Source organism: Eretmochelys imbricata, chromosome 11 (assembly GCF_965152235.1).
Source record: "Eretmochelys imbricata isolate rEreImb1 chromosome 11, rEreImb1.hap1, whole genome shotgun sequence".
Classification (NCBI taxonomy): domain Eukaryota; kingdom Metazoa; phylum Chordata; order Testudines; family Cheloniidae; genus Eretmochelys; species Eretmochelys imbricata.
The window spans coordinates 39,280,500-39,294,614 of record NC_135582.1 but is presented as its reverse complement, the minus strand read 5'-3'; the positions used below and the strand labels follow the sequence as shown (position 1 = coordinate 39,294,614).

The following is a 14,115-nucleotide window of genomic DNA, read 5'->3' as shown; positions in this document are numbered from 1 at the left end:
TCTCCATTCTTAGAGATTTTGAAGGCCCAGCGTGACAAAGCCCTGGCTGGGATGATTTAGTTGGGGTTGGTCCTGCTTTGAGCAGGGAGTTGGATTTCTTGAGGTCTCTTCCAACCCTAATGGTCTCCTGAGGTCTCTTCCAACCCTAATCTTCTATGATTCTACAATTCCAGAATCTATCATAGGTAGAATGCATACTCACATGTACAAAGAAATGAAACATCTCCTTTATTATATCTTCAAAGAATTCCATTAACCTTTCATTTCAAATTGCCATTCAAAGTTAATCTTGTTTTTAAAGTAATCCATAAACATATTTCAGCACATTCTACAGGTTTTGTTTTGCCCTACTTTTGACAAGTGCGCTGTCCCTTCACAGAATCTCAACCTAGTCGGTAAAAGACTCTTTTTGGTGACCCTTGCCATCTGGAACAGCCTTCCTGTATCTCTACTCCATTAATAAAACATCTAAAGCACCTTCAAATATAATATGAAACTATTTCCTCTATTACATCCTGTACCCCTCTACTATTTTTTTAAATCTTGTAACCACAATATTTAATTCTAAAAATTGTTTGGGTTATAGTGTGTATGACCATCACTGTATAAGATAAAAGTTCTGCTTAAATAGGGTGGATTGATTTAAATTACAATTATTTAAATCACTCATTTTAATCATGACTTAAATCAGCAAGCAGGAAACCTTAGTTTAAATCACTGGTTTTATCTTGGTTTGCATTTGTGCTTTTTAGTTATTTTCCTTATTAAAGGTTAGTTTTCATCAATTGGTATAACCATTAAAACATGTGAATTTGCAACCAAAGATAGCCTTTACACTAAATTTGACCTACTTTTTGATAGCCTGGAGGATATACTATATCTATACTAATTTATTTAAGCAATTACATAACTTAATATACATTTATTCAGAGTCTTAAATTTTTCTATTATGTTAAAAAATGGTGACTGGCCCATTTCTTATTAACTAGATGATAGGGTTTTTTGTCAATCTGTATTTGGATAGAAATTGGAAATCAATTAAAAATTTACAACAGCAGTTGTTTTCAAATTGTTTTCATTAGTTAAATAAAACTACCTTAAATGTGCTTGATACCTAAGAAAAAAACATCAAAATACTTTTTGCACTTAAACTGATTTTTAAAATAAAGGATTAACTTCAGTTACTCAATTGACATTGTTTCCAGTTATCATAAGCCAGATTTTTTTAAAGGTATTTAGATGCTTAAAGATGCAAAATAACTGCCTAGTGGGATTTTCAAACTTTAACAGGTTAGGTGGCTAACTCCCATTAAAATCAATAGGAGTTAGGCACCTAACATACTCAGACACTTTTGAAAATCCCATTAGGCACCTCTCTGAAACTTTAGGTGCCTAAATATTTTTTAAAATCTGGTCCCACATCCTTCAAATTTTTAAAATTAGCAGAGCTCATCCCCTCCCACTTCATTTTTATTTATACATTTGAAAAGGAAAAACAAGCTTTCCTGCTTTTTTAACTCCCCAAAATGTCATCTTAACTTTGAGTGAACTAGTCCAAATGAAGAAAATATTCTCTGTATCTGCTAGCTAAATTGAAAACAAAAGTAATTAATGAAAAAGCTTTTCTGCACAACAGAAACGAAAAGTACTTACATTTGGAAAAAAGTAAATACCAGTATTCGCTCCATGGTCTGAAAATAATATATATAGTAATGCAGTGCATGACATCGTGATACATTTACAAGCTTGCACTGACCTCAAATGTTAAGATGTTTTCCTTTTGATTCTCCATCTAATTAAAAAAGCAGCATCCTTTAACTATTAACATGTGAGAGGGCTCATGTTTGCAGTTTTTTTTATTTAAATGACTTTAATAGTTTACAGTAAATGTAGTCCTAACATAGGCTGTCATAATTTCAATTTTAAACAGGTTTATTTTAAAAAAGAAAAATGTATTAAATTTAAATTTAAAAAAAAAATCCATCAACTTTTATCCACCCTGTGTAAAAACTATTTGCCCTTTATGGATGGTTTGGGCTCAGTTCTACAAATTAGCTCCTGAACATTTTCATGATTGCCATGCTTTGTTTGGTAGACAGCATGGTCAGGTGGTAAGAGAGCAGAATTGGGAGTCAGATTCCATTCCTGGGTCAAGCCACTTACCATTACTTGGCCTGAGTTTATCTGTGAAAAGCACTGAGTGTGTGTCTCTCACAAGAATTTGTGATGTTCAGTGTTTGTGAAGTCCTTTGGAAGTCCTAGGATATAAGTAGCTACACAATGTAAGTGCATAGTATGAAGAATTATTTGAAGTCCAGGAAATGTAGCCTATTTGTAAAGGGCGCCTTATTAAGCAGCAGCAGCATTTTCTTTTTTTAAGAGAAACTGCATTTGTAAACATCTGTGGGAGCATCAAATGCACAGAAATTGGTACAAGGGACTTTTTAAAAATAACTTAACTACATACAATAAAATAAGTAATACAACTTACCAACATCCATGGCAGTTTCCATGAAGCTTTTCTGTCTCGAAGCAAATTCAGCTAGCAACTTTTGTTGCCTCTCTCTGGCCTTTTGTCGTCTACATGAAAGATATTAGAAATTTACTGAAGAACAGTGAGAGAAGAGTTAAAAATGTATTTTCTTGGGTTTATAGCATAACAGTTAGCACTCCACACGTAACACTGAGAGAAGAGTTAAAAATGTATTTTCTTGGGTTTATAGCATAGCAGTTAGCACTCCACACAATTGCATCTGAGATACAAGATTTACCACGGTCCCCTCTTTGCATTCATTTGTTAGACAGACAAATGAGGAATCTAATACCCTAGAAGTGGTCCTTGATGATGAATGATGACTAGTTTTTGTTGGTTACACGGGAAGGGATGAAAGCCAGACAACAAAACCAAAGGATGATGATCTAATCAGGACTTACCAGTGTACAAGAAATAAGGACATTACTCCTGAATGTTATTTTTGTACCGCATTAGGGAAGAGCAACTCACAAAAAATGGAAGCAAGCCGGAGAAAAATGGCAGCATCAGTATACACATCCCCACAATAACTTCTAGTGTCCATACTTTTCTGCTTCCCTTGCAAATAGTGATTAAAATTTACTAGTCCAGGCCAAAAAACAGCAACAAAACTGCCTGATTTGTATGCCATTGCCTGTGATCGGGATAAAAGAGGATAAAGGACCTGGAGTAGGAGGAGGGCACAAACACCAAATTCTTGTTTTAGCTATCCATTTAAAAATATGTACAAAATGTATAAGACATATAAAAGGATGCTAAGGTTGCAACATCAAGCATTCAAAAGTTAAGAAACACTAAAATTAATGCTGCTCAAGCAACCTAGAGACTGATTTTTCCAAAGATGCTGAACATCCACAACTCCAACTGACTTCATTTGCAGTTGTGAGTACTCAGCTCTTCTGAAAATCATGCTCATGGTGTCTTAAATTGGGCCCCCAAAAAAGGAGTACCACACAATTAGTGGTCACCTAGGGAATTTTGGTTTCAGTGTCTTGCCCAGGATCACAAAGGAAGTCCATAGAAGAGCCAGAGGTAAAACCAAATTGTCCTGGGTATTATTCAACTGCTTTAACCACAAGATCATCAATGCTCTTCTTAAGTTGCTGCCTACTAAGTGGTTCCAAGTTCAAATTAAATGAAAGAAATATGGTAACTCCATATATTCAGTTTCATGTGACTAGATCATCATCACAAAATTAGCATACGTTATTTAGCATAAAACAGCCTGGGAAAATATCCAAACTCTGCTCATAAAGAGCCTCAGGACAACACTAGAATCAAGACTGAATTACTTTTTTCAACCAAAGATGATATCAATGATTTTAATCCTTGCTAAGGTTTTGAAAAACCTCATCAGCAGTTGCTTACACTGGTGGGAAAAAAGTGGCCTTTAAATGCCAGTGCTGCCCGCTCATTATCTTTCACAGGTCTGGTTTCTCCTCATCACACGCTTCCCACCCAAAAACACAAACAAATTAAATTAGAGCCAATAAAGAGCCAATAAATAAATATCCCTGAAATGAGCTTCTAGCGCTGTGATATTCACTGTTTTTTCACTCCAGTTTATTTTTTAAAATTAAGTTTGCTTTGGAAATGTTTTGGAAATGCACTTTACATAGTTTATGTTCCTATTAACAAAGAAAACTCACTAATTTATTTTATTTATTTTAAGATACATTTTAAAATATCACAATAAGTATAATGGTACCTATTAATTGTTTGAGAATTTGGAGGAGTCAGTCACTAGGCTCTCTGTAGGCTGTCCCATCCCTCTCCTCCCCTTCCCATTTACTGAGAAAAATGACACACACACGCATTATATGGAAAGATAAAATTTTATGTTTTAAAGGAAACAAAAAGTCACCCTTAAAATTAAATCCACAGTAAATTGTACAGTGACTCAATAGGACCCTGGTAATGAAATTATTTACACTGATTAAGTAAAATATAGTTTTAAGAAAAGGCAAGAGTAATTAGAAACTGTTTTTCTTGAGCAAGTATTATTTAACTTAGTCAATTTTCTTAGGCATTTTTAGAATTCAAGTATCCCCACATGCGCACATATTTATTTGTCACATTGAAAAGTCACCACCACTTTTTAAATTTTTTTTTCTTACAACAATTTTAAGATTGATTATTTTAGAGGATGCATCCGTAATGTGAGACAACCTCCTATTGGAATTATTGTGGTAATTTTTCCCCAGAATTTTTTCCTCAACCTATGCTTCGTTTTTACTAAAAGAGTCTGACTGTAAATAGAGAACCTTAATAAGGAGACATAAACAAACTCTGACAGATTCAGTACAGCTCAGTAATTTTCCATGATAGCCCAAGGGCCTAAGATACTGAGGCTGAAAAATATTGTAAGCAGCTCAGTCTCTCCTCTAGCTCTGTCTTGGTTTCTATGGTGACAATCGATCATGTGAGAGATGCCAAGTTTGTCTTTGTAGGTTGAGGTAACTAAAAATGGGTCATCACTGAGTGCTCAAACACTGCCTGCTCAATCTTCATTATTACAAAACTAGACTTGAAATACAAATGTAAATTGAAGCTTAGATTCATGCTGCTCACATAGTCATCAGATTAGATCCATTTGAATTCTAAACGGTCACAAGGTACTGCCTGTTAGAATATTTGTTTCAAGTCTTTGCAAACAACATCGCTGATTCAAGGAGGTAGAAAAATAGTCATTTGGATGACAAATAACTGGAAATTATCATTTATCATAATCAAGTGATCCTTTGAGCTTTATTCAACATAAAAGTATTCAGAACATGTCTGCTCAAATGTCACATCCTTTACAGAGAAAATGCATGGAATTACCCTTTATTACATGAAAAATACAGTTCTGTTTCACTTATTCTCTCTTCCCCTCTGTTTAAACTGAAGAATCCTCAGTTGCACAACTGAGGCATAAGTATTTCAAAGTGTAGCACTGTATTTTTAAAGAGACAATCAGCACATTTAAAAAAAAGCAAGTTTCACCTTCTAAGTTTCTTCTTTAGTTCACTGAATGATTGAAAAAAGTTTTAATTTTTATTTTGTAGTGTTTAGTTTATATTGAGTTTTGGTTTTATATTTAGTCAAGGTTTTTAGATAATATGGTTCACAAAAACATATGAATTTATTTTGGGTTTATTTTATTTAAAGAAAAATACACTTCTAGTATTAGGGTTTTGCATGAGTCTAAAGCCTTCAGTAATTTTAAGTAGCCATAGAAACTTCAGTGAGAGTACTGATCATACAGCAGGTCATTTACCCTTAACTGCTCAAGGTCGCACTGGTCTTTTCTGAAAAGACCAACTTTCTTCTTTGCCACTCCAGACAGTATAGCTTTTCTTGAAGTGCCTAAAAGCTGAACGTCTTAGAATCCTACAGTTCTTAAGGTCTATACTGTATTTCTAGCCAACTAGAATAGAATGAATTTTGTTGTTGATTTTTTTAAAACTTTCCCAAACCATTTTAAAACAAACTGAAATTACAAGTACACTATACATACATATATGCACACACACTTGATGTTCTTGGGAACCTATAGCTTTTATAAAAGACTGAAATCTTTCTATTCCTGGATTTCTTGCAGCTATGTTCATACCAATATTATCTTGCCAAGTAAACCACTTGAAGATGAAACAGCTCAGAAGAAAGCTCATCTTTTCAAAAAAGAAAAGTGTTCCTTGAGTAACGAAGGGCAAACTGACCTGCTAGGTGATCCAATCTTTCACTGAAGTCTCTCTGGTTCTCCAAAAGTTACTAGAAATGTAAATATATGAAAGCTACTGGAAATGCATTTTTCTTCAAATAAAATAAACCAAAAATAAATTTAGATGTGACATTCTGTGTGTAGGTGTGTATACAACCACACACAAAAATATCCCCTATTTACTTAATGTTATTAAGATTGCATAGTAGCTCATTAAAAGTTCCTCATACAACCTTAATTCTGCCCTGTCTGCATACGTACTAACATACTCTTCAATTACATGATCACATACTATTTTTTGCCACTTAATAGTTTTTTAACATAACTTTTTGCATGTTCTATCCAAGTACTTAAAAAAAAAAAAAGAGAGAGAGAGAAAGAGAAGGAAAAACATGTTATGTGTGATGGTGCCCCATCCAGAAGCTCAATTCTGTGTGGCAAAATGAGTGACATGCTGGAAAGCACTGAACGTTGAGCAATTTTAGTAGCAAGCCACTAGCATGCTTGTCTGGGCATAACACAAACTGCATACAGAGATTTTTGAAAGCTTCTCTCTGCCAAATTTGAACAGATTTTGATGGGATCATCAGTAGGCACTTCCCTGACCCCAGGACTATCCTCTTGCCAACTTTCAAAATCATACCGAAAACAATGGGACATTAGTGTTCCCCCAAAAAACAAAAAAAAGTAGGAAAAAAGCATCAGACAACCTTTAAGTCACGTCTCTTCTGCTACAATATATACATAGGTATACACAGAGACAATATACATGTGATTGTGCACTTTATCACAGACATACAATGTCATGATGTGCCCACTAATTCATCTCCTCTGATCTTATTTCAACCTTGCAAGCCCATGGTCAGCTTCAAACTGCCTTATTTAAAAAAAAATTATCTTCCTTGAAAACGGTTTCTTTCTTGTCTTTGCTAATGTAGACTTTATCACCCCTTCCATCCTCCCAAAAGTATAGCTCACTCAAAGCCTAGGAAAGGAGAGAAAGTCCTCAGATAGTAACAACTGTTCTAGACATTAAAAGGTGTCTGCTTTAAAGTTCTTTATTTTGTAGCCCTGACTGTCTAGAATCTACATTTTTGACCATGGACCAAAAATGATTGAGAACCACTGATGCAAACAAAGAAGTCATGATCGCCAATCAAAAGACCTCACATATAACATGACACAAGATGACCAGGAACAATGGGAAGGATTAAGGAAAGGGAAGACAAGCATTACAAAAACAAAAACATATGCTAACTATCATTAGTTATACACACAGCAGGAAACTTTCCCCAAGAATTTCTTTATGTAAAGGCCCAATCCTGCAAGGTGCTGATGACACTCAACAGACATTTAAATCAGGCAGCTTGCAGGACTGGCTGTTGAAGACTAGAGTTATAATTTAAGATTTTAAATTTTTTGGTAAATTATTTGTTGGTTTAGAGATTACTGCCAAACAAATAGATCAATTTATCAGACAGACAGGGGTACATACCACCACCCGCTCCATTGTGCCCCATATTATTTTTAATACATTACCTTTCCTCTTTGTCCAAAGTTTTCTTCTCTGCAGGACTAATCTTTTTTGGTGGTACAGGAGGAGTCACTTTTCTGCATATCTCTTCAATGATACGTTTATTCAATCTGCTTTGTACTGCAGCTTTCAATAAAATTCTTTCTACTGCTGTCATCCCATCACCATGAGAATATTTAGGAATTTCTGGTTGGATTAAAACCTCCATATCATCAAACCATGGAGGATAGTAAGAGTTTTGTTTTCCTGAGAGTTTGTGATGAAGTTTGATAAGCAGGGACAATATGCTTTCTTTGATTTCCAGAATGGCTGTGGTTAGCTGTGGTGTTGCACCAGGTGCTGACCATTTCATTGATGTCTTGGGACGAACTACCTGACTTGCTTCACTACTATTGCGATTGATAATTTCCTGAAATTTCTTTCTACGTTCTGCAACCAAGCTGAACACTTGAGCTGTCCCTGAGTTCTTAAAAAAAGAAAGAGCTATTTGTAGTGGATTAATAAAAGGGAGTACAAGAATCAACAATAATCATTTTGCAAAACTATAGGCAACATCTTTTCAGCTTCCAACAGCTAGCTAATGAAAAAACAATAAAGCCATTCCTATGCCTTTAATTTCCTCTTCCCAAGCAATTATTAGTTATTTTGCCACAATTTAAAAATATTTCTATATTCAAAATATCCTGCATGTCCAACATGACTTTATACATATTGGTTATACTCATAAATATAAAAAGCCAGGTATGAAAATTTAAAGTATCCATATTAATATTTATGTTTTTAGTTGAACAGCAAATAATCAATTTCATATCTAACATTAAGATACTGATCTCAGTGTAAGCTGTTGAGTGATCAAAACTACAAAGAATCAAGTTACTTTTTAAGTGCCTAAATATGGCATTAGGAGCTTAACTTATGGATCCTATTTTTTTAAAACGTAGTCCTCATTTTCCAGAAAAGGTGAGCACTCAACAGCTTCCAATTATTTAGGTGACTAAATTTGGAGTGGGGAGTCTGACTTCAGGCACTCCCGTTTTTTCTTTTGTTTCTTTTAAATGATGGCCAGTTTTTATTGGGAAAAAATGTTGTGCTAACACACAAAAATACCTGCTATATAAACTACACGTCACTGCTGTAGCTCTCTTTAAATCTGGTGTTCTTACATAAAAACAACAATGACAATAGAGACTGGATTATCTACCGGTTATAAATCTTATGATTCCAGTTTATAAAAATTAATTTTGCTTCCACAAAAACAAACCAATTTGCCATTAATCATTTCGAACACACTTTCTACATAACATTAATAGGTCAAGATTATTCAGATATGAGACACTAGACAACATAACATTATAATATGTTAGTAACATTAGTTTGCCATCTGCAGTGGCAAAAACAAAACAAACAACAAAAGGCACATACATAGTGAGCCCATATTTGCTCCAGTAGTAGGCCAGGAAAAAAAAACATTTAATACCTTTAATAAATGGGAATTATTTTAAAAACCAAATTATGTCAAATTCTAAGTCATTCAAATCTATCAGTCTATTATTTAAGAATGAGGGGCTGACAAAATGCATAGGTACTTGCAAAATAAAAAAAGTCTCAGAAATTAATGGATTGTTATGGTAATGGAAGTTAATGGTAAGCGTAGTTAAAGCCACGTTGCCAGTTAAGGGCATTAGAATACAAACTGCACACAAATCTACCTCTCTTTGAAGGCTCTTAGACCGCCTTGGACTCTGGTAGGTTGGGCAGGGAGGGAGAAGAGGGTGGAATTAAAAACGGTCATTTGGAAAAAGGCATGTTTTGAAATAACTTCCACACTTCAGGAATAATCCTGCCACAGAAATAATGTAGTGGTATTGATGAGGAAAAATACTCCTGAGAAACTTATAAAACTAATCAGTATTAAGGTAAGTTAACTGGTGTTCAAAACAATCAATACATTAGTTACATCTTTCTGGCACTCTTATTGCAGAAGACAAAAAACTTAGGATTTCTTTACACTTACCTGGGAAAAAGCTAAGCCATCAGAGCTGGTACTTGCAGGTGGTTCTCTCTTCACTTCTGGAGCAGTCTCTGGTACTCTCACTCGAACATAGTTAATAAAGTGACGCATGTTAGACACTAAGTTACTACCTGGAAACCAACTGTCATGGCAACGTTCATGTTCACCAACAGAATCCTAGAGTAATAGCCATGAAAAACAAATCAATGGAAAAAACTTTGTGTACATTTTATATATATGTTAGCTAGATAGATATTTCTTTTATAGACTATGATAAATAATGTTGCTTTTAGAACTGTACCAAAGCTGATTATTATCTCTGTAGTAAAAGGGAACCGTACACTGGAGTATAGATTCATAGATACTAAGGTCAGAAGGGACCATTATGATCATCTAGTCCGACCTCCTGCACAATGCAGGCCAGAGAATCTCACCCACCCACTCCTGCAAAAAACCTTTCACCTATGTCTGAGCTACTGAAGTCCTCAAATCATGGTTTAAAGACTTCAAGGAGCACAGAATCCTCCAGCAAGTGACCCGTGCCCCATGCTACAGAGGAAGGCAAAAAACCTCCAGGGCCTCTTCCAATCTGCCCTGGAGGAAAATTCCTTCCCGACCCCAAATATGGCGATCAGCTAAACCCTGAGCATATGGGCAAGATTCACCAGCCAGATACCCAGGAAAGAATTTTCTGTAGTAACCCAGATCCCACCAAGGTATGTACCTTGGTAAAATGATACAGATCTTCAAAAATGCTAGTGACAGACTGCTGGACTGAAAACCTCAAAAAAAATGTAGAAAAATTATATTTTGTTCAAATATAAGCATCTATATGTATATGAAGAGAGCTTGCATGAGGAGGAAAGGAATTCTTCAGGGTAGTACAAAGTGGTATGAACTGAGAGTAATGGGATAAAATTTCTAACTGTGAGCTCTAGCATAGGGTAAACTAATCTTCTAAGGAGAATAGCAGAAGGCCAGTTTCCTGAGTCATATAAAACAGAACTGGATAAAGCAATGAAAAAAATATATATATTGTAAGGAAAAATCCTGCACTAGTTAGGGGGCACGGACTAGCTGACCTACACAGAACCACAGATATTCAAGACCTATCTATCTAGGTTCTTACACTGGTTGGAAAAGGTAATGTGAAATTCAATAGCTTTCTTCAAAATAATGGTATATCACTGCCTTCTAATGCTTTTCGTTTTGACAAAAAAAAATTAATATTCTAGGTCAGCGGTTCTCAAACTGTGGGTCGGGACCCCAAAGTGGGTCTCGACTCCATTTTAATGGGGTTGTCAGGGCTGTCTTAGACTTTCTGGGGTCCGGGACCAAAGCCTGAGGGCTTCAGCCCTGGGCATCAGGACTCAGGTTACAGGCCCCCTGACTGGAGTTGAAGTCCTTGGGCTTCAGCTTTGGCCCCCACACGGGGGCTCAGGCTTTGATATCCCGTTCTGGGATCATGTAGTAATTTTATTTTCCGAAGGGAGTCACGGTGCAATGAAGTTTGAGAACCCCTGCATAGGTCAAATAGTCTTTCGTTATGCTGCCATTATATATTTTTATCAAATATTGTCTCTTTCACTGGTATTATGGACATTGTCATCTACAGTACTAATGTTTAATGACCTCAGTATCTTCAGTGCTGATAGTTACCTGGGTAAAGGACAATGATTTCTCCAATGGCTACTAGGATTCCTCTATGAAAATTTCTCACTTAAACACACTAAACTGGATGCTGTTTTCAATATTGTATTAAACGGGTTGTTCAACTTTACAAAAACTGCGAGACAGTTTAAGATAACTGTTGTTCTGGAACTGTAATGCTGTCAAATAAATTTGAGGAATGGTAACTTCCTCTCATCCACCGCCACTTTATCTCCATTTTAAAAATAGTTTTTAAGAGTACAGTTTCTGTCCTAAGTGCTTTCTCCTTTTTTCATATGATGTTTCTTATTAAGCTATCCAAAATATAGCTACAATTCATTTATTTCCTTGTTTGCACATTACATTAAATAATGGAACAGTATTGTTTTGGGAATAAAATGTGTTTGTTAAATTCATTAATAAAAACACTTAAGATTTTGCTTCCTTTATGTAATGTCTGGGGCCAAATTCTGCTCTCAGATATTCAGAGATTTTAAAGGAAGAAAGATCATTGTGGTTATCTAGTCTGACTACCTGCACAAAATAAGCCATAGAATGACACCTAGGAAACTGCTGCATCAAGCCCAATAACTTGTGGTTGAACTACAGGCTGTCTTTAAGACAGACAACCAATCTTGATTTAAAGATGTCAGGTGATGGAGAACCCACCATATCCCGTGGCAAGTAGTATCAACGATAAATGACCCTTAATGGTAAAAAAAAAGCACTTCACTTCCAGTCTGAACTTGTCAAGCTTCAACTTCCAGCCATTGGGAGTTATAGAAACATTTTTAAAGGGAATAATTTGATTCTAACTTTTTCAAAAGTCCATGGAAAATGGAGATTTTACTTTGGTCCCTGATCCTGCATGTTATTTGTTCCAACCACATGGAGTCTCACTGAAGTCAATGGATTCTGTGCAGGTACAGAGACCTGACCATGTGGAAAAAAAAGATTGGGGTCTTGGTGAATAGTGGCCCCGAATAGCCCTCAGCCTACCGTTACGATATCCTCCCCGTAAAGAATCCTCCCAGACGTGGGATACTCAATTTTAAAGCTACTAAAAAAAAGGGTATCTTTACAACATGTTTCATTTGTGTAGCCTTCAGCTGGTGACTATGCGTTGGTGTGAAGATTAATATTATCCAATTAGACAGACCTACTCTAGCTTCATAGAACATGTAAGAATTTTTGTTTGTATTTAGCTAGCAGAATATTACTGATTGCCAAGAATTCTCTCAACATCTCATCGTTTAAGGTTTTTTTTGGCGCATACAGATAGGCTTTAAAAACCTCTATTCATCATTAAAAAGCCAAACCTTAATAAGAGTTTGACCTTGTGGTTGTGACAAACCTTTGCAGACCTGTTGTTGTGAATTCATTTGATAATTTTTGCATTTTTTATACTTTTTAAAAAATTTTGTAATGTAGAAGAATACTGAAAGTGAGAAGACCAATATGCTTGCCTGTTCTCAACTGGATATATTGGTTAAGAGATACTTGAAAGCTATTCTTTAAGTGAGCTTTATAGTCAGTTCATTTTCAATAACCATCTTCAAGCAATAATTTACTAAATATAAGTCCATTAGCATTACACTGACCATTCCAGCATATGTACTACAAGACTTTAATTTAATTTTCACAACTGTATGCTACTTTATGATATTCAAAAACACACACATTAATTTAAAACAAAAGTTAAGCAAAACACTCCTGAAGTAACTATTAACTGGCTATTATTTATTTTCTCAAGAAAATTTTCCCAGCAAATATCCCAAATCTTAAGGAAGAGTCCTGAAATCCAAAAAACATTGGGCCAAGAGCCCCATCTTGTAAACCTAGCTTACACACGTAAATACCATTGAAATTGCATACAAGAGGGACTGCATGATTAGGTGCCAAGTCTTTAGGTTAGACTACTAAAATGATATTGTTTTACAAAGACCTGTTTAAAATAGGAGGAAGCAAGAGAGAAAAAATTCCAACACCAGCTAATTTCAGCAATTTGGCAATGTTCAATCGTAGTCACATCAACAAATAATAAAGCCACTTAACTGCCTGCCTTGCTGTAACCTGAGACAGAAAGATTATTTAGCCTCGAACTGATCCCTGGTTATAGATAAAATGACAATCTTGTATCCCTAATCAAATTTTAAAATTCTCATTATTAAATTTGATTTTAAATCATGCCTATAGCTTCTTAATGTTATTGTTTAAAGATCATATACAAATAATACTTTCCTTATTAAAAAGGAAAAAACTAATGACATTTAACACTTACCTCTTCATCGGACTCCTGCTCTGGTGAATCTTCGAGTCCCAATTCAATCAAATACAAAACCATGCAAAGGACATGTTCTGACAAATTTTGATGATCCATCAATATCTAGGAAAAAAAAATTTACATTTGTAACTCAGATGATGGCATTTTGAGACCCTCATATGAAAAGTGCAAAGTGCAAATTATTGCTGCCAAAGAAACTGATGGAAGAGGTCTGTAACCTAAACTGAAAGATAAAGAAGATAACCAAGATTTTTTTTTGATGGGGGAAGATAAGGGGTTCACATAAGATTTGCTGCCCCAGAACATAAGGCTTTTCCACTTACAACTAAATGCCCTTCCAAGTAAGCTCCTTCAGAGAAGGTAGATGGATTTGAGACACTTGCTTAAAAATACCAAACCT

General features: G+C 35.2%; 1 protein-coding gene across 4 annotated transcripts in view; it reads right to left on the bottom strand.

Annotated features, from left to right (window-relative positions):
* Positions 1-14,115, bottom strand: part of UBR3 (ubiquitin protein ligase E3 component n-recognin 3) — a 215,571-nt gene that overhangs the window by 98,442 nt on the left and 103,014 nt on the right. For 2 of the 4 annotated variants that reach the window (XM_077829550.1, XM_077829551.1), the window contains exons 21-25: positions 13,713-13,817; positions 9,785-9,958; positions 9,480-9,512; positions 7,776-8,236; positions 2,492-2,580 (exon numbers count right to left, since the gene is read on the bottom strand). In XM_077829550.1, the coding sequence (XP_077685676.1) occupies positions 2,492-2,580; positions 7,776-8,236; positions 9,480-9,512; positions 9,785-9,958; positions 13,713-13,817 (862 nt within the window). The remainder of the gene's footprint in view (positions 1-2,491; positions 2,581-7,775; positions 8,237-9,479; positions 9,513-9,784; positions 9,959-13,712; positions 13,818-14,115) is intronic. The other 2 variants (XM_077829553.1, XM_077829554.1) reach the window with 1 other exon arrangement.